The sequence below is a fragment of the Medicago sativa genome, chromosome 6, assembly GCF_051527215.1.
Source record: "Medicago sativa cultivar Bolivia chromosome 6, Bolivia_mono, whole genome shotgun sequence".
NCBI lineage: Eukaryota > Viridiplantae > Streptophyta > Magnoliopsida > Fabales > Fabaceae > Medicago > Medicago sativa.
The window spans coordinates 74,476,677-74,497,121 of NC_140754.1; the positions used below are offsets into that span (position 1 = coordinate 74,476,677).

The 20,445-nt window shown below is 35.6% G+C and overlaps 2 protein-coding genes across 2 annotated transcripts; both read right to left on the reverse strand.

Moving 5' to 3' along the window:
- Positions 1-10,372: 10,372 nt before the first annotated feature.
- Positions 10,373-11,581, reverse strand: LOC146916800 (uncharacterized). The gene has a single exon (XM_085721739.1). It carries the CDS (start codon positions 11,579-11,581, stop codon positions 10,373-10,375), a length of 1,209 nt encoding a protein of 402 aa, XP_085577865.1.
- Positions 11,582-13,189: 1,608 nt separating this feature from the next.
- Positions 13,190-14,643, reverse strand: LOC146916801 (uncharacterized). The gene is made up of 3 exons (XM_085721740.1): positions 14,284-14,643; positions 13,735-14,116; positions 13,190-13,605 (listed from the first exon to the last, which is right to left on the reverse strand). Exons 1-3 carry the CDS (start codon positions 14,641-14,643, stop codon positions 13,190-13,192), a joined length of 1,158 nt encoding a protein of 385 aa, XP_085577866.1.
- Positions 14,644-20,445: the final 5,802 nt, after the last annotated feature.

Sequence of the window (20,445 nt, forward strand, 5' to 3'; positions counted from 1 at the left end):
TGGATTTTTATTTTAGTTGAATTGAAGGAATTTTGTTCCTTGCCTACGTACCCGATTAAGGGATCAAATCCACCGTAGTTCTCTCTCAAAAAAAATGTTTTTTGTCTTTGTTGGTTGATTTTAAGTTTGAAAATGGATTTTGGAAGAATAGAAAGAGGCCTCACGGGCATGAGATTAGGAAATAGTGAGGTTGGATTAGCGAATTGCAAAAGAAGTCAAAGTTTGATTATTTTCATTGAAATTTGATTAAGAAAATGGAAAAGAAAATACAATGGGATATTGGATCCCAAGGTTTATTTGGAAAAGGTTTGAGTGAAGTTGTTCACATTTGTTTGGAAAATTGGTTTTTTCTAAGTATAAGTCCTAGGCATTCATCTAAACATACAATCCTAAACATACATCTAAACATGCATATTCTAACTATATGTGGTGATGTGTGTGCGTGTGTCGGTGCTTGTGTCGGTGTACATCATTAGAGTCCATTGTCCTTTACATCACACCCTAGATACATTCTATGGCCTCTTTGCCAAGAAATTAAAAATTGCATGAAGTAAAATATTACAAAAAGCTCCTAAACATTACATTCTAAGTCTTAGTACAAATCATATTGCAAGAAGAAAATAGAGATGAATATGGGATGAAATAGAGATGCTTATGATGAATATGAAACATGAAATGAAAGGAGTTAGTAGGACATGACAATATCAAAGAAGTGAAGTAAAAGAAATACTAGAATATAAAAGATAGAAAATAAGTGCAAACATGGCTAAAGTTTGTTCATGAAAATGCAAGAACCAAGTGACCTATAATTCTCACATTCCAATTACATTTTAAAGGTTTAGAAACAAGTTTTGGAATGGGAATTAAGGCTACATGATTTACTTGACGTTTTAAAACAAATTTGGAGCATATTTACATTATTTTAACTACTTAATGACTTGTAAGCTAAGTAACCTACCAAAATTCACAATTATGCAACAAAATTAAACACAAACAGTAGCTACAACCCTATGAAGTCAAGTAGTATAGGTCACCAACATTCATCAAGCCATTTGGATTAAAATCAAGCAAAGTTCCACTTATTTTTAGCACAAAATATGACAAAAATAGCAAGAAAATTGACACCTAATTTTTAACCAATTTTAACATGTGAAAATTATCACAAAATACTACAAAAATATCAAGAAATCTACATGCATTTTTTAGGAATTTTTTAAAGGTTTTTTGGACTAAAAAGCACAAGAAAAATTACTAATTCTAACAAAAAATGAAAAAAATGCTTCAAATACTTTCCTCAATTTTCCAGCACAAGAAAAAGCCACAAACATGTTAAAAGAAACATTAAGAAAACATAGAAAAAATTTAGGATTTTTTAAAGGATTTTTAAGCTAAAAAGTGCAAGAAAATTGTCAAATCTAAAAAAAAATAGTAAACAAATAGGAAAAAATGCTACACATATTTTTTGTCAAGATTTATTATGCAAAAATGTTATAAAAACATCAAGAAAGTTATCAAGAACTCATGGAAATTCATTTGGAATTTTTTAAAGCAATTTCGAATGAGGAAGGGGCGTAAAACGCAAGATCCAGTGGTGCACATAGCAAGAAATAGGCAAAAAACGAAGAATCTGTGAAGAAAAGATGTCCAGGCCCAAGGGAAATGGATCCTGGATCATCCAAACGCATCAGGTGCGTTGGATTGATCCAGGGAGCCAAAACCCTAGATCTAACGTCACCACACGCAGGGGAGCACAGTAATATCATGTACGCGCACGTGTAGGAACAACAAACAGATATAAAAGCAAAACCTAGAGAGAAACCTTCATAATTCACGAGATTTCCTCTCTCTAGAACAAAAATGAAGAGAGAGAAGCTCTGGTCTGTCCTTTCTTCCCCGACGTGCCTGCAATTTCCGGCACGACGGCCGGCCAGCTTCCGGCGGCGGAGCCACCGTGCCGGAACGTAAACCGCCCCTTTTCGAAAATTAAATGCAGATCTGAGCTTCTCTTTCCACGCTTGTTTCGAATATGGCTTCAGTTTTTCGAGATCACACACTCAACACTCTAGATCTAAAGTTTATTGTTCGAAAAAAAAAAAATCAAAGACTTGAGAAGGAAGAGGTTGTTTCGGCATTTTACCTCTTAATTCAGTTCTGAACCAATACTTCTTTTCCCGTACGGCTTCGATTCCGTTATCGTCCAACTCGTACACCTTCTTTCTCACTTCCACTGGATTCGAACTTGATGTGTGTGACTCGAGCCTTTTCTTGCTCGCAATCTGTTGTTATCGAGGAACAGTGGTGAATTGCGACGTGTTTATGATTTTGAACCAGTGGTTACGGTGGCGACGTGAATTCCGTTTCGGTAATCTACGTGATTATTGCGTGAATTTGCGTTTGAATGCGTACTGTGATGATTCTGAGAAATTTGGTGTGTTATGGTTCAAGGATGAAGATGAATCTTCATCTTTGTTCTTGAAGAATTTTCAGTTTTGATTCTGTTTTGAGGAGAGAGAAATTGTGAAAGTGTTTTTGAGACTTTTTGGAGAATGTGCAGAAAATGAATAATTGTTGACTCTTTGACTGTGATGACTGGGCTTTATAGCTGACAATTGTGACTGCTGGACCTGTTAAATGATGACATGTGGCATAACTAACTTTTGGACAAATAAAGGACTGACACGTGGCGCCTGGACTATGACTTGGACAATTAAGGACTAAAATGCAATTCTTTAGAAATTTAGGACTAAAAAATAAAAAGTAAAAAATGAAATAAAATTGGTAATTGGGAAATAACGTAAAGTGAAACGATTAAAACTGACAAAATGGACTAAAACGAACCAATGGCCTAAATGAGGTACTTTAAAGTACCTCTCTGCCGAAATTTCGTGTGAAATGACCAAAATGCCCCTAGGGCTAAAAACGACTAAAAAATGACTCAGATGCAAATTTAAAATGGATTTTTAACAGGAAAATGAAGCAAGAGCCTATACAAACAAAATTAAAAGACTCAGAGACAATTTTTAGGATTTATACAGTGACTTGACACTTGAAATGACCAAAATGCCCCTAGGGGCAAAACTGACTCAAAAATGACTTCAAATGCAATTTTAAAATGGATTTTGACATAGAATGAAACAGAGACATATTCACATTATTTGAAAGGACTCAAACAAAATTTTGAAAGACTGAGAGAAATTTTGACATAGGAAATGACTAAAATGCCCTTACATGTGAATTTTGCAAACGAAATTGAAATAAAATGCGGAGAAAGATGCAATTGATCAAAGACAGTTCAAATGACTTGAAATGCAAGAAAGGAAAGATTGATTAGTATTTTTAGGTCCAAAATTAGGGTATAACAAGCGGTTATAAAAACGTTGATGAAACAGCTAATCTGAACAAACATCAACTAAAATCCTCAAAAGCAATTCACCAAATTGCAAGTAGTAATGAGGAAATTAAACAAGGACGTTTCACACACTTAAACTAGTTAAAATTTATTGTTTGAGGAAGTGAAATTATTCTCTTTTTGGTTGTTAAAAGCATAAAATTAAAACCTAGATAGAGCGGTTATAAAAACGTTGACGAAACAGCTATAGAGCGGTTATAAAAACGTTGACGAAACAGCTAATCTGAATAATATAAACTATACAGGGACTCATACTCAAAGCAATCAACTCATTCACATAACTTAATCATCAACCTAGATTTTAAAGGCATTTTGAAGTATATAATGACTGTCTATTTCTTTTTTCAGACGATGTGGGATTATTTTAAAAATTATGTATTGTGGCAAGACATCATTGCATACATTTAAAATAACACGGACCATTCTAATTAAACTCTTTAGACATAGAAAAATTGATTAATTAAATAAAATAATAAAAAATGTTGAATAAGAAGACAATATGAATACAGGGCAAAGAGGTTTCTTGAATCCAATTCATAACCAGCTATACTTATTTGTGATTATCGGCAATTTTGTCATGGGAGAATTTTTCTAAAACTCTTAAGGTCTATTTGTAGAACCTTTGAGCTCCGTATTCAGTCAATAATAAACACACAGTATCTTCTTGGATTTATAGATTATATAATACATACGTACATACATATATATATGTTGTCTTGTATAGATTCTATAATGTGTATTTTTGTTACAGATTTTGTTCTTTCTTTAAAAAAAAAATTCCATGATTCCTCATTAATGTTGTTTTGCTTCCTGTATATGTTTTATGCAATCAGTAGCATGTAACTTTCCCTCAAGGTAGCATTATATCTTCAATCTTTTCCTGTGTCAATTTTATTGCACATACAAGGAAACAAATTATATGGACATTGATACAGACATCAATGAATGCCTTTAAAACCTTTTAAATGACGAGTCAATTAAAAGTGGTTTTGTTAGACATGTGACACTTTTCGCCAAAGCTAGATTCTTTAGTAGGAATTAATTGATGAAGAGAGGTAAAGAGAAAACACTTCAGGTCGAAGATGTGCTAAGAAACTGAGGGAGGAAGATAGAGTAGAAAGTTATTATTCTCTTTTTCTAGATAAATTGAACAAGCAAAAACATCAGGATCCATTCTCACAACCATCTCTAGTAAAGACAACGATTTTATGGCTATGTTTCAAACATTTTCTTTATAAAATTTTATGGAATCTGTATTACAAAGGCAATGGTATTTCTGCTCGAGATTCATCTGTCTCAAAGTTAATTAGCTATATGCTAACTGCAGCAATTTATAAAAACCAACTGAGATTATCCAATTCTGCAAGATTGATGCACTCCTACCGGTGCAAAAATTAATTATGTGAATGTGGATGCTTATAGAATTGATAAATTTCCTTACTGGTGTGTTACCAAACGTGGACTACTAGGTTCCAGCTATGTATCCAAAATAGTATAATCTCAAAAGTCTATCTTTGTTCTACTATTCAAATACTTTTTAGTACCCACTAATTTGCGTCAATTGATGTATAAAATTTCTTGCGAAAGGTAATCTATAAGGATTACGTTGAGTATTACTGTTATTTTTCCCCAGGGGACTTGAAATCAATTTCTAGCTCGTTGATTATAGAAAATTATAATTTTTCTCTTTGCAGGAAGCTAAATATGGAGGCAGGGTTGGTTATGCATTTGGACTTGTTGTAGTAGGCTTTTAATCATTGCATACTACAAACTCCAGTAGTTGCTCTATTAATAAACAGGGCTGTCGAAGAGATGAAGATAATGAGGGTTCAAATTATGAAACAAAAAGTAGTGGCGATAGAGAAAATAATGCTTTAGGATCAAACTCGGAAAGTGAGCCAAAACTCTGATAGATAAGAAAATAATGATAACACAAAATCTGGTTCTGCACTAGATGTTGTTGAGTATGACATTCCATGGGAGAAAATCACAATAGGTTAGCAAATTGGACTTGGTATGAACTTTACTATAGACTAGAGAAAATAAGTAGAAGAATGGATTATGGGTAGATGTTCACGATGCTTTATGAAAGAGAGTAATAATACTACAAAAAAAAAAAAAAAAGGTGAATGAGGTAGATCACAGTTTACCTAAAGCGGCCACATTATCAGTTAGTTTTCAAAAACTGGTTGAAATATTACACTCAATTGAACACATTTTGATAAATAAAATGCAATAAGTTACTTTCCCTAAAAAAAGTGATAAAAATTAATTTTAGTTTCGACAAAATACAAGATAAATAGTGCATTAAGTCATGGGCCTATGGTCCTCTTTTGTAAAAAAAAAAAAAAAAAAAAAAAAAAACGGTCACAAGTCCTAACCGTAAAATGGCGAATTTGATGAAGAGATTGTAATCATTGTGGTGAAGGTAATTCAATTTTATCAATATCATCTTATTTATATGACTTTATACATTCTGTTTTTGCATCAATGTGTATATAGTTTAGTGACCTTGTTTTTGTAGCTTGGTCAATGTTATCATTGTCGATGGCAAATTGAGCTGAACTACAGTATTGAATCTTCCCCTACTGCCAAACCTCTTCGAGCCAAATGCTACTATTATTGATTTTAACTATCATCTTATCTTTAGTTTGATTTGTGTGGCGCGTTGAGTTAGCATTTTTTGATTACGTAGCATGCTTAGTGGATATTATTAATTCATTAAAGTTTATTTAGATTCCACTTGGCTTTTTCAATATTGAATGAATTAAAAAAAATATATAAAAAATTAAAAAAATTATACGACAAAAAAAAAAAAAACAAAATCTTTTTTATTTTCCATCTTCTCTCCTTCACCATCTCTACCACCTTGATCTTCATCTCTCTCGTTCAAAATCATCATCGTCAATAAACACAACCCCGTAAAAATTTCTCCTTTAGTTTCATCTTTCTTTTCACATTCATGATTTCATCAAATTAATCAAACTTAGGAAAATCAAAACCCAAAAAATCATAAACCCATTAAAAACACGATTTCGATCTACCCTTAATTATACTCCTTCGTTGAATTGTTTTTTTTTTTTTTTAAAAAACAAAAGGAAGAAAAGGAATAATAAAAACATAAGAAAACGAGAGAGGAGTGGGGAAAAAATTGATGAGTAGTTATGTGATGAATTAAATGAGGAAAATAAAATGAAAGAAGATATGATACCAATAACGAGCCAACAACAAAAGTTTTTCAATTTTTTCAAAGTTTTTCTTCTTTCATTTGGTATCTATTTTGTAACACCGATACTAAACGTACCTAGGAAGTTTAGCATGCGCGTTATCTTTAGTACTGGATACATAAAATTTACAACATAAAATACACACGAATGAATATTTATACAACAAATAGCGTTCGCACATACAACAACATAAACATCTCATCCATACATATAAAATTCATCCTTGTTTTCCTTGGCGTTCTGCAGCAATACGAATGCGCACTTGTTGAAACATCCATCCGGCTTCAAGCTTGTATATCATCCTGCTTATCAGAAACAATAAGGATTGGGATGAGACATAATGTCTGAATGAGTTACACCTAATCCTAGGCTATAGGCAACCACGGGGGAAACCTACGGTCACCACGTATCTATAATACAACCTGGCGGTTGATTATACGTGTGTGGGGACTTGCTTTCCTAGACGGTAGTGCATAATAGACCCTTCATAGGTTCATTTTACTTGTCATAAGTCTTTCTATCATCATACGTGTCATGGCGGTTAAGGGATCCTAGAGCCGCAATCTCAAGATACGATATACGCATCAAGACTTAACATACATAATCATGACACGGTCCTAAACCGAACGATTAGGGAAACCTAAGGTCGTCATCGGTATAACATTCATAACACATTCTAATACATGACTTATTCATAGCTAACATCATATTATAACATAATCATATCATACATAGTAATAATCGTTCATACATTCATTATAATAGCGTTGAACAAACATTCATTGTGTTGATTCATTTTACGGAGAGCCCCGGGGTGGAGTAGCCCCAAGTACAATCCCATACCTCCCTCAGTGACGTGCGGGTCCCTTACGGCTTAACCATTCCCCTTGGAGAACCTCTTGCATCCATCCTTGGAAGGAATACAAAAGACACAACTCCTACACTCAGTGACATGCAGGCCCCCCTTGCGGAGCTTATCCCGTTACTCATGCCACCTACTTCATTCATTAAGTCTTAGTCTTAACATTCATGAAAGGTTTCTAACCTATACATGCATACTCGTTTACCTCGAATCTGGGGTCGATCCGATTAATGATAAACTACCTTCATATTCATTCATGTTCATACTTAATCATTGTGGAGAGATTAACTTATCAATCCACGACTTATCATGCGTGCATACTCATACTTAATCATATGCGATGGAAATACACTTCGTGTCTTACTTACCTATGCATTCACATTCCTATACTAATCATACTTAGGGATTCATGCTATCTTTCTAGTTCTCAACTACTAAGTCGAGGCTTTACATTCATTCCCTTTCTTAATTCATCACTTCCCGAGTAAATCGGCTTAAACTCTCTTGTGCCATTCTTGATGCATATGTTAATTTGGCCATGATTTTAATTTCAGGAATCGTTTGATGTTATGTGCATTGATTAGATGTTGTTTTGGGGTTATATAGTTGTATACCATTGAAAGAAAGGCTTCAGAATGCACCACCTACCCTAACAGGAGCCAACAAGCCAAAAACTTGCTGGCTGGACAGAAGCATTTCGCCATAGGCGAAATTCATCTGGGCTGGTTCTGTAAATTTTGCCATAAGCGAAATTATTTCACTTATGGCGAGTTTCTTCGTGTCTGTGGTGCTAAATTTGCAATTTTGACCCAAAACTCATCCAAATCGATCCTGCAATGCACCAAATACATCCAGCAACACATAGAGACTGAAATTCTGGCACGTTAGACTTAAGATGTTCTAAGTGATGTTCCAACACAAAACATAGTAAACAGATGTTGTATACGATGTTTAGAACATTAAGCTAACAAACATAAACATAATAAAACAAAATAACAGAAAAGAAAGAAAAAAGGCACATAGAATTGTTAACCCAGTTCGGTGCAACGTCACCTACTCTGGGGGCTCCAAGCCAGGAAGGAAATCCACTAGTGCAGTCCGTATTCAAAAACTCTCAGCAAACCACGTTTGCACTTATGACCTAGGACCTACCCCAACAAGATTTCAACCTAGGAACTCCTAGATCTGAGATCCCATCTCACTCCCTTACAACTGATCACAGACTCTGTGATTTACAAATTACACACACTTATCGAATGAAGTTACCTTCAAAAATAACAACATGCAACTTGCTTAAAAGCCTAGATGCAGTTCACAGTCTACCTAGCTCCTTGCTTAAAAGCTTCGGAGTAGTGCACTATTTACAACTCAAAGTACAGTCCTAAACATGCATCAAGATGATACACGAAAGGCTCACAATCAAAAGACTCAAAACCTAAACAAACTCTATTTTGTAAAATAATGTCTTGAATGATTCTTCAGGTCTTGCAGCCTCCTTTATATACTGAAGCAAAACGCATCATCAACTCAATCGGGCTTCAGATCAAACCAGTGACTCATTGCTTAATCATCATGCCCGGATAAAGAAACTCCTAGAAAGTAGGCTCATTAAAAGTCACATTATCATCTCCTTAAAAATACTTTCCTAAGTCGTTTTAACACTTCCTTAAGAAATCACATATGTTCTGATCTTCTCATAATTGCACACGGTTTAGACCAACTCATGCTGGCATGGATTCCTTCAATCAAGCGAACGCGTGCGTGAATATAGACAAGGCACAGAACGTACAAACCAAGCCTGGATGTTGGAACATTGTGTTCCACATCAGAAGTGAATATTTGTTTTAGGCAAAAGTGAAGCCAACATACAAATATCCAACAATCTCCCCCTTTGGCAAATTTTTGGCTAAAACAAATTAAGGCCAACTAATTAAAACAAAGAGATAAACACACGCAACCTTTCCTTCAATCTTCAAAAGAACTCTACCTTGAAGAAAGGTTCACAACTTCAGATTTCTAATTGATACCAAAATACAATTCTTCAGTCATCACACATAATCTTCAAGACTTAGAAGAATTATAACATTATTCTCAAATTCTGCTTCCAATATTTTCACACAGCAATTAACACAAGGAAATATGCAGACAAGAGAGCTAGTAGGTATCATCATAGAGAATTAGAGTCTTGCAGCAGCGGACATATAAGGAAAAATAAATTCCTATAACATCCAAAATAGACAGTCAACTGTCACAACACGCTACTTAGAGAAATACAGGAAAAATAAGTTCCCGGATGATATTGAGTAGCTCAAATAGGTAGGATGTTCCAATATCCATAGGAACATTCAGGGACACAGAAGTTTACTCCCCCTCAAGGAGCACAAACAGCATATCTATTACTCCCCCTGAATATCTGCACTTAACATTCCTAGTGCACTTAAAATTCCTAGTGCAACAAGATATCATGCATATAAACTAAATTCCTCATACCAGAAAACCAGAAACCTGATGTCTCAACATCAATAAGCACATTAACAGCATGCATGCATAAACACTTAAACACCAGATCAAGAGATTGCAGACATAAACTAAAGTACACATACAGAATGCAGAGAAGTGATGTGTTCCAATATCACCTGACACAACCAGAATGGCATCTACTTTTTACTCCCCCTTTTTAGCCATAAAATATCCCATATTAAGAAAACCAAACACTTAGATAAAGCAGACTTCAAAATTCAAAGATGTTCAGAACATAAGAGTACCAAGATAAAGCAGAAATTATACGGTTACAGACCATAACACAAAAAGTGTTCAAATTATCCAGGGCATAGCCCACAAAATAAAATACGAAACTGAGAAATAGAACAGAAATCATTCTTCTGCCTCAGAGCTGCTTCCAGATTGCTCCTCTTCCTCTTCTTTGCTCATCTCCTCATCTTCATTTTCTGCTTCTTCATCCTCTTTCTCAGACTCATCCTTATCTTCAACTTCCTTCTCACCTTCAGCCTCCTTGTCTTCTGCATCAGCTTCCTTTCCTTCCAAAGCATGGATCATGAGTTTAAACTTAGCCTTTCTCTCATCCAACATGACACAGGTGTCCTTCAAGGCTGCAATGATCTCTTCCTTTGACATAAAACCTGTATTAGAACTTGGTTCAGATGTTCCAGCAAGGTCTGGCGCATGATTATCTCTAAACAGATTCTGATGAAAAGTGAGATGGGATTCCTTCTTCATAGGCAGATCAGCAGCAGATATGATGTTGGGATGTTGACTCAGAATAATCTTGCACAGCAGTGTGGGGAATGCAATAGGCAGTTTCACCGCATCAGTCTTAGCATGCCTCATAGTTTGATCAAACACATACCTCCCAATGTCCATCTTAGTCTTAGTTCCAACAGCAAAAATAAACCTCGCCAAACCTGTTGCAATGTCTGAAGAGTGAGTAGTGGGAACCCAATTAGCAGCACCTATTCTGTTTAGGATAGCATACTCCATGCTCAGCTTTCCAGAGGAAATCTTCCCTTTCTTAGGCCAAACTTTCACCTTATTGGTCGTGATTTCCTTGCAGATCTGATTGTCTGTAGCTTCCACTTCAGCAACACCTCCTTCAACACCTAGAAAACTATTGATGATGTTGGGGGAGAAGTTGACACATTCTCCTCTTACGTACACTTTTTGAAAATCTCTCCTAAGAGGATTATCACAATCCTTAGGGATGTTCACTAAAAATTCCCTCACCAGTTTTTCATAGCAGTCTCCTAGCTTGCACACAGTTTTCTCTAGACCAGCCTCTATGATCAAAAACATAACCTCTTCATTCTTCAAAGCTTCATCACTCAATTCTCTTTCCAACGCAAGTCTCCTATGGTAAATGAATTTCCACCTCTGGGCAAAGTTTGGAAGATGAAAAGACACTTTATCAATAGGGACATCTTCCACAACCAACACTTCCTTCTTTCCATCAGCTTTCTTGGATTTAAAGGAGATGATGTTTGGCACATCCATCTCAGCATCATATTCAGACTCACTTGAAGAGACAGCCTTCCTTTTTCTCGAACTACCAGCAACAGTTTTCACCATCACTTTACTCCAACCTTTCTTTGGACCAACACCAGCAGATTTTGTCTTGCTTTTGAGGTTTTCAGTCACAGTGTTATTAGTCTTCCAAGAGGTTTTGCTAACAGAAGGAACAACCTTTCATTTGTTACTTCTTAATCTCTTGGCCATGTTATCACCAAGAGTCTGTGTCTGAGGAACATCCTCCAGATTGAGTTTATCAACATCTACAACATCTTTGTCACTTTCAACTGCATCTTCGTCATTTCTTTTAGAATCATCACCATAGTCGCTACCTTCTTCTCTTTGAGATTTCTCCACAATCCTTTCAGGATCCATCTCCTTTTCAGAGTCTGACTCAACACTAGGTACTCTTTCAACACTCACAACTTCTTCTGCACTAGATGACTTAGCAGGTTGACCCAGGGATGTGCTAACATCCGGTTCAACATTCTCTTGACCTAGGGTTTCTTTCGAAACATTCTCAACAGAATCATCACCACCAGTTTCATTATCAGGATTACTAACACCCATGTTTTCAGTATTGTCTATAGCATCATTCAAAACATCTAACCCTAGTTTTTTACCAGAACCAGTTTCAACAGAATTGAGAGCGGAAACAGGGTTACCTTTTTCTTCAGTAGGTGTTGCAACATCAGAGGACAACTTGGTGCCTTCACCAACAACAGCAATCTTAGTTGAGGTTTCTTCCTTGGTGGCTTTAGAAGGAATCTCCTTGTTGTAGAGATCCGTCATGGTTAGGGCAACTTTTGATTCACCCTTCTTTGTAGTCTTCTTCTTCTTTGATGAAGACTTCTCAGCATTTTTCTTCATAGGTTTTGAATGAGGAACAATGCTGAGTGGTTTGACCATCTTCGGAGCAGAAGAGCTAGTTTGAGCAACAACCTTCTTTTCAGAAGCAATAATGGCGTCGTTTTTTAACTTCATCATGACGTGAAGATTTTGAAATCGATCGGAGGGAAGGACACAAAGTTATGAAGATCGGTTGAAGTGAAAAGAGAGAGAACGGTTTCGAGAGGTTTGAGAGAAAGGAGAGAATGACAAGGGTTAGGTGTGATTTGAGTGATATGATTGTGGTTGGTTGAGTGATGGAAGTTGATTAGGGAAAAACTGCCTAAATTAGCGTGCACCAATAAGTAACTTAAAGCACAACCTTCTCTTGCACGCTTGCTCTTAGTTAACTGCTATAACTTCTTCCTAAGAGAAATGTCCAGTCTGTCATTTATCTTTTCAAACTTTTTGAGATCTAACAATTGTATATTTATCAATTAACATTTCTTCTGTAGGCATGTAGCTGATTTCTTTTCCAGGGATTCTACTAGAATTCTTCTGAATTTTCACCTGATTAATTTCTAAAGATATTTCTCTATGAGAATTTCTTAATATGTCTTGTGAGTGTGATGAATTTTGACCTTTTTGATGTTTCAACATCTTATTCAAGATGTCAGCTTGATCTTCTGGAACCCATTTATAGCAATTATTCTTAGTCCTACTTCCTCTCATAAGCACCAGCCCCTCCTCATTTGTTACCCTTCATCCAAGTTTGTTGAAGCTCACTTATAGACCTTGGTCACACAACTGACACACACTGATTAAAATTGAGAAGAGTCCTTAAACAAATAATACATTATCAAGTCTGGGTAGCTTATTATTGACCAACTTACCTTTACCTCGTATTTCTCCCTTACCATCATCACCAAAGGTAACATACCCTTTCTCACATGGTCTCATATATTCAAAATAGCTGTCATTTCCAGTCATTTGCTTGGAACAACCACTGTCAAAGTACCAAACATCATTAGATGTTGACTTTTTAGAGATGTGACCTACCAGACCAACATTGACACTCTTAGGTATCCATTTGTGATTGGATTTTCTTGGATAACCATGTAATTTGTAACAGAAAGGTCTAATGTGCCCTTTTTTCTTACAACGATGACACACCCAAGGACGAGTTGTTCTTTTCTCATGAAAATGTTGTTGTGAAGGTTCCAACATTGTCTTATTATTAGACGTGCCACCCTTACCTGAAGTACCAGTTACCTTATTGTGTTCGTTAGGTTTTTCCTTTCTCATTATCCCATAATCTTCCACATCATATGCAATTTTTTTGTTGAGCTGTTTTCAATTCAGGGGCTGATAATTAAATTCTATACCTTTTGCATGTGTCTTGCCCTCACATTCTACAACATTATTCAGATTTGCAGACCCATTTTCCATTAGTCCAACCTGTCTCTTGAACTCTTCAATTTGTGAGTTTAGACATGTTATTTCAGCACTGAGTTCAAATACCTTTGTCAGAAGTGTCCTTTTTTCTGAAAGAAGTTGATTATTTATCTTCTTTTGATCTCCCAGCATCTTACAGATTTCTGTACTTCTGGCATGCAGGTCCTTATAAGCAGTAGCTAGATCATCATAATCTAGTTCTTCATCACAAGACTCATTATCAGAATAGACTCTCCCTGTTTGAGCAGTTACTTTTCTAGGGAACATACCTTCACTTATTCTTTCTGAGCCATAGGCAACATCCACACTTTCCTTTTGTTGATTGTACAAGTTAGCACATTCTGTTGTTATATAAACAAAACTTCCACATTCATGACATTGATCCTCCTTGAATTCACATCCTTTGTCCTTTTAATTCTCTCTGATGTTGGATCTAATGTTCTGACCATCTGTTATGGGCTTCCAGTTTGCTATCTTACAATTTTGTTGAAAAGTTTTCCAAGTAGCACTACAGATTCAGCCAAGTTTTCATTATTTTCAGAATTCCCTTGAGTTTCTTTAATACCAGTAGAGAGAGCATTATTATCTTCCTTTTTAGCCCTATTGTTGATGATGATTTCAAAATTTTGTAGAGATCCAATGAGCTCTTTTATCTTTATTTTAGAAATATCCTGAGCTTCTTCTATTGCAGTGACTTTCATGTCAAATCTTTTAGGAAGAGACCTGAGGATTTTTCTAACCAGTTTTTCTTCAGAAATCTTTTCTCCAAGAGTATCAAAAGCATTAGCAATGTCAAGAATATTCACGTAAAATTCTTGAATATTCTCATCTTCCTTCATAGTCAGTTTTTCAAACTGAGTGGTTAGAAGCTGTAGTCTAGATTTTTTTTACTTTTGAAGTGCCTTCATAAGTAATTTCTAAAATCTCTCAGGCTTCTTCAGCAATCTTGCATTGTTTAATCACCCTGAACACATTTTGATCAACCCCATTGAAGATAGCATTTAGAGCCCTCGAATTAGCAAGAGAAGATTCATCCTCAGCTGTATTCTTGCTCTGATTTCAGAACATTGGTCTTGTTTACATCTTTGTCAAATGCCACAGGATGTTCCCAACCTTTTAACACTGCTTTCCATGTTTTGCTGTCAATAGATTTAAGGAAAGCACTCATCTGTGATTTCCATAAATCATAGTCGGTTCCATCCAGAAATGGTGGTCTATTCACTAACCCTCCTTCCTTGTTCATAATGCCAGAAATATCCTCCTCTGGATCTCACCCAATAACATAAAGGGTGCCTGCTCTGATGCCAATTGAAATTCTGCCACGTTAGACTTAAGATGTTCTAAGCGATGTTCCAACACAAAACACATCAAACAGATGTTGTATACGATGTTTAGAACATTAAGCTAATAAACATAAACATAATAAAACAAAATAACATATAGGAAAGAAAAGAGGCACAGAGAATTGTTAACCCAGTTCAGTGCAACGTCACCTACTCAAGGGGCTCCAAGCCAGGAAGTGTTATACCCTAATTTTGGACATAAAAATACTTGTTCAAAATTTTCTTCCATCTTTGATATATGTCTATCACTCTTGAAGAATTGCCAATTTGCTGTTGTTTACACTAACATTTTACCCGGCTTTATCTCTCAATTCAGTTTTAAAAATCTTTTCAACTGTGTATTTGTCTATGTTTTCTTGTATTTCAAGTCATCCCAGAACATTTTTCTTGCATTTCAAGTCATTTGAATTTGTCTCTAGTCAATTGCATCTTTCTCTGCATTTCATTTCAATGTTATTTGTCAAATCCATGAAAAAGGGTATTTTACTCATTTTCTGCATTCAAACTCATTTTAATTCTTGAAAATTGTTTGAGTCATTTCAATGGGTTTGTAAAAGTCCTTGTTTCAATCTCATGTTAAAATCCATTCCAAAAATTACACTTGAGTCATTCTTGAGTCAGTTTAGCCCCTAGGGGCATTTTAGTCATTTCATATGTTAAGGGTCCTTCTAATCTTTGAAAATTGTCTCTGAGTCTTTTTAGTTGATTTGTAAATCTTTGTTTTAATCCCATGTCAAAATCCATTTTAAATTTGCATCTGAGACGTTTTGAGTCATTTTAGTCCCTAGGGGCATTTTGGTCATTTCACACGAAATTTTGACAGAGAGAGGTTACTTTAAAGTACCTCATTTAGTAGTTGGTTCATTTTAGTCCGTTTTGTTAATTTTAGTCGTTTCACTTTACGTTATTTTCCATTTATCAAATTTTAACTCAATTTTATTTTTAATTTTTCATTTTTAGTCCTAGAAATTCTAAAAATTGCACTTTAAGTCCTTTTTCGTTTTATTTCTTTTAAAGTCCTTTTTTATTTTAAATTTTAGTCCTTTTAGGTCAAACTTTTATTTTAAGTCCTTTTTAGGTCAATTGCAATTAAGTCCTTCAGTCTTAAAATTTTTGCAGTCCAGTTCTTTTTTTTCAAATTGCAGTTTAGTCCACAACTTCTATTTTTTGCAGAAAAGCCCTCAAGTCCAAAAATCAGTCAAGGCCGAATCAGTTAAGGTCCAGGACACATGTCACCATTCCATTGGGACTCAAATACACATGTCAGCCTATAAAAGGAGCCAACTCATCAATTGCACAGAGGAGATACCATTCATTCATTGACACATCATCACAAAAAAGTTCTAACAAACTTTCTCTCTCTTCTCCAAACCCTAACCACCGTAACAAACTTCCCACCACCACTTCCTCCACCGTAACAGAACCTAACCATCTCAAATCACCACCACAAACTCTCAAATTCATACCAATTCTCCATCAAAATTCATCATTCAACATACGAAATCAATTCAAATTTCCATAAGATCAAAACAAAAATGTGTTCAATGCAGCGAAATTAGTTCGAATTTGCAGAAGGTTCTCAGTGATTTTCTTTGAAAATCATCATCATCGAACCTTCACCTTCGCAATTCAAGCAAGAACTCGTACAAAGACGAAATCCTTGCGATCACGAAGGGTTTTGGTGAAAGAGAGAAGAAGAGAGATTGGATCCGAAGTGAACCAGAGAAGAAGAAGACGAACAATAACGAAGCACTTACCAGAGACCTAGAGAAGATCTTCTTCGTCTTCTCACTCAAAATTTCCATTCAAATCCAGGTAAGCACATGAATCCTTCTCGTTTTCATCCTAAGTCATCATCGAAGGTTCGTAATCAAAAGTAAACGGTGAAACAACGTAGATTAACAAGTTTAGAACTTGTTCTTTCAAAAAAGTTTGAAAAATTTTGGGAAAGGTTGAAACCGAACCCTTAGAATGTAGATCTACGAAGTTCGTAATCATGACACTGTTTCATTACTTGCACCCCTGTCTGTCTAATTTTTTCATAAAAAATTTCCTAAAAAATTTCTATATGTTCTTGATCATTTTCTTAACATTTTTGTGATGTTGTTATGTGTTAAATCTTGATTAAAAATATGTGTGGTATTTTCTTATTAATTGTTTACCATTTTTGTTAAAACTTGTGAAGTTTTATATGCTCTCAAGCTTAAAAAATCCCTTAAAAATTCTAAAAATTTTCATGTATGTTTCTTGTTATTTTTGTGATGTTTTTATGCATTTTGTTTACTGAAAATTTTGTTAAAAAATATTATCACATTTTCTTGTATTATTTCTTGATTTTATGTGAAAAAACCTCTAAAAAATTGCTCAATTCCATTCTATGTTCTTGATGATTGTTTGATACACATGTTATATGATTCTATGAATCTTTAGCTACTGTTTGTACATAATTTTGATGCTTGTGTGTGAATATTGATTAGTTGCTTGGTTTACAAGTTACATTTGTGAATAAATAGTGCAAATATGTCTAAGTTTACTTTGTAAATGTCAAGTTCATCATGTTTCCTTAATTCTCATTTTAAGACCTGATTTTAAGCCTTTGAGAAATATATTAGAATGTGAGAATTTTAGGCAATAGGATTCTTGCATTTTGTGAGTCAATTTTGGTTATATTTTTGCACTTTTTGGCTTGATTTTGTGAAGTTTTCTATGCTTTTGTCTTGATATTGTACTTGCTTTATTTTCTTTGATATTACCCTATGCTACTAACATTTTCTTGTTTCATGTTTCATACACCATAAGCATATTCTCCATCACACTTTCCCATCCCCTTTCTTTACATTTCTTTTGCTTTTAATTCATTTATGTGGGATTAAGTTCTCACAAGGAAGTAGTGTGTATGTAGGTGAAGGATGTAATATGAACTATGGACTCTAATGATGTACACCGACACAAGCACCGACACATGCACACACCTCACATGGTTACTTTAGATGTATGCTTAGGTTATGCATGTTTAGATGTATGTTTAGGATTGCATGTTTAGATGAATGCTTAGGATTTACACTTAGAAAAAATCAATTTTCCGAGAAATATGAACAACTTCACTCAAATATTTTTCTAAATAAACCTTGGGATCCAAAAATCCCATTGTATTTTCCTTTCATTTTCTTAAATAAAACCTTAATGAATTCTAATAATACTTGGACTTCTTTTGCAAATGACTAATTCAACCTCACATTTTCACAATCTCATGCTCTTGAGGCCTCTCTCTCTCATTCTTCAAAATTCATTTTCAAACTTAAAATCAACCAACAAAAACAAAAACAAAAAACAATTTTGGAAGAGAACTACGGTGGATTTGATCCCTTAAAAGGGTACGTAGGCAAGGAATCAAAATTCCTTCGATTCAAATAAAATAAAAATTCAAACACTCTTCTCCCTCCAATTCTTCACTTAGTAAACTCTTAGGTGTAAATATCACTTTCAAATAGCATTTAAAAATAAAGCGCGCGCGTAGAAAGTAAAGACGGTTCCTATAGGATACTATAGTCGTTATGGGTGTCTAACACCTTCCCGTAGCGAAAACAACTCCCGAACCTCGATTCTCAAGGGTTTTTCTTATTTTTCCCTTCCCAAGAAAAAATGAGATATCAAAGGTTAGAAAGGTTCAAACTTAATCAATGTTTGACACCCGAAAACCAAGATAAAACAGCTGGCGACTTCACTGGGGAGATTTGAGAGTTACACCTAGTCTTTATTTTTACGCCTGAGCTTGTATTTTTACTTGCTTTTTTACTTGCTTTCTTATGTGAATAAATGTTTAAATTCTTGCAAACGTGTGGGGGTGAGAATATCAAAGCCCTGCACCCGGGCTAAGTGAACTTAGGATTTAGGGGGGATATAATCGACAATTCATTCCGGGGGTTGCCTCGTGCATTGGATTATGCGATCAATCCTACATAGCTAAGGCATTTTGGAGGTGATGTTGTCGGCGCGTGTTTGTCGCGTTTAGGCACTTTACTTCCAATTGTTCTATGACGCTATGAACCGTAGATAACCAAGCCCATCCATGGCCATTTTTCTAGGATGTAGTGCGGAGGCTAAACCGAGTGTTGTCTCGAGTCTTAGTCGTCATGCGATACTACACTCAAGTTAGACCTTCTTGCGGATAATCATGGAGCGAGTGTTTGTCTCGTGGCACCATGATATACGTCGGCGAGGTTGCGACTTGGGAACCTTTTTAGAACCCGGTTACTATTTCCTAAAGCCCTAGTTTCACCGAACACCGTGTCCACCCTTGACTCCTTGACTTTGAATCTTAACCCTTCATGTTTTCTCCGTACTTGAATGTGATCATGCATACATGCATAAACTTTTCCCATGCATTTATCGAAGGGCTTAGACAAATTAAATTTGTAAACATTGTAGGAATGGGGAAGACTAAGTCCTATAAGTTCAAGGAAGTGGATTTGGCTAGTTTGAGGGATTTGGCACTCAAGATTGAGGATCCGACTGTTTTCCGACATCGTTACGAGGACTTACTTACTCTTCTCCGGACTAATGTGGATGAGAAGCTTGTGCACACTTTAGTGCAATTTTATGATCGGGAGTATCGGTGCTTCACATTTCCGAACTTTCAGTTGGTACCTACTCTTGAGGCTTATTCTTCCTTGACCAGTATACCTATAGCCAAGGGAACACCTTTCACAGGTCTTGAGCATCCTCCTACTTCTTTGGTTATTGCTAAGGATCTCCATCTTATGACCTCCGATGTTTCCAAGAATCTTGTCACTAAGGCTCGCATCCAAGGGTTCACTTTGAAGTATCTACTTGAGAAAGCCAATCTCAAAACCACTTGTCAAGACACTCTCGAGGCTATTCTTGCACTACTCATCTATGGGCTTATTCTCTTTCCGAATCTTGACAACTTTGTGGATATGAATGCTATCATGATCTTCCGCTCCAAGAATCCGGTTCCTACTTTGTTGGCTGACACATACCATGCTATTCATGATCGATCCGGCAAGGGTCATTGATACATCTTTTGCTGCATACCTCTCCTATATAGGTGGTTTATTTTGCACCTTCCGAAGTCTTTCCATGATAATCCGGAGAATTGGTCCATTTCGCAGTGGATTATAGCTCTCACTCCTAATGAAGTAGTTTGGCTCACTCCCGCAGCTAAGGTCAAAGAAATTATCTTCGGTGGTGGAAAGTTTCTTAATGTACCTCTTCTTGGTACTCGAGGTGGAATCAACTATAACCCGGAGCTCGCCTTGCGACAATTTGGTTTCCCGA

What these genes read in the sequence shown, in the direction of transcription:
- LOC146916800 (XM_085721739.1), bottom strand. Translation starts at nt 11,581, where the DNA reads ATGGTGAAAACTGTTGCTGGTAGTTCGAGAAAAAGGAAGGCTGTCTCT.
- LOC146916801 (XM_085721740.1), bottom strand. Translation starts at nt 14,643, where the DNA reads ATGAAGGAAGATGAGAATATTCAAGAATTTTACGTGAATATTCTTGAC. An exon ending in GAAAACTTTTCAACAAAATT is followed by an intron (nt 14,117 to 14,283) that starts GTAAGATAGCAA and finishes AATCAACAAAAG; the next exon opens with GAAAGTGTGGATGTTGCCTA. An exon ending in GGGCAAGACACATGCAAAAG is followed by an intron (nt 13,606 to 13,734) that starts GTATAGAATTTA and finishes CTGGTACTTCAG; the next exon opens with GTAAGGGTGGCACGTCTAAT.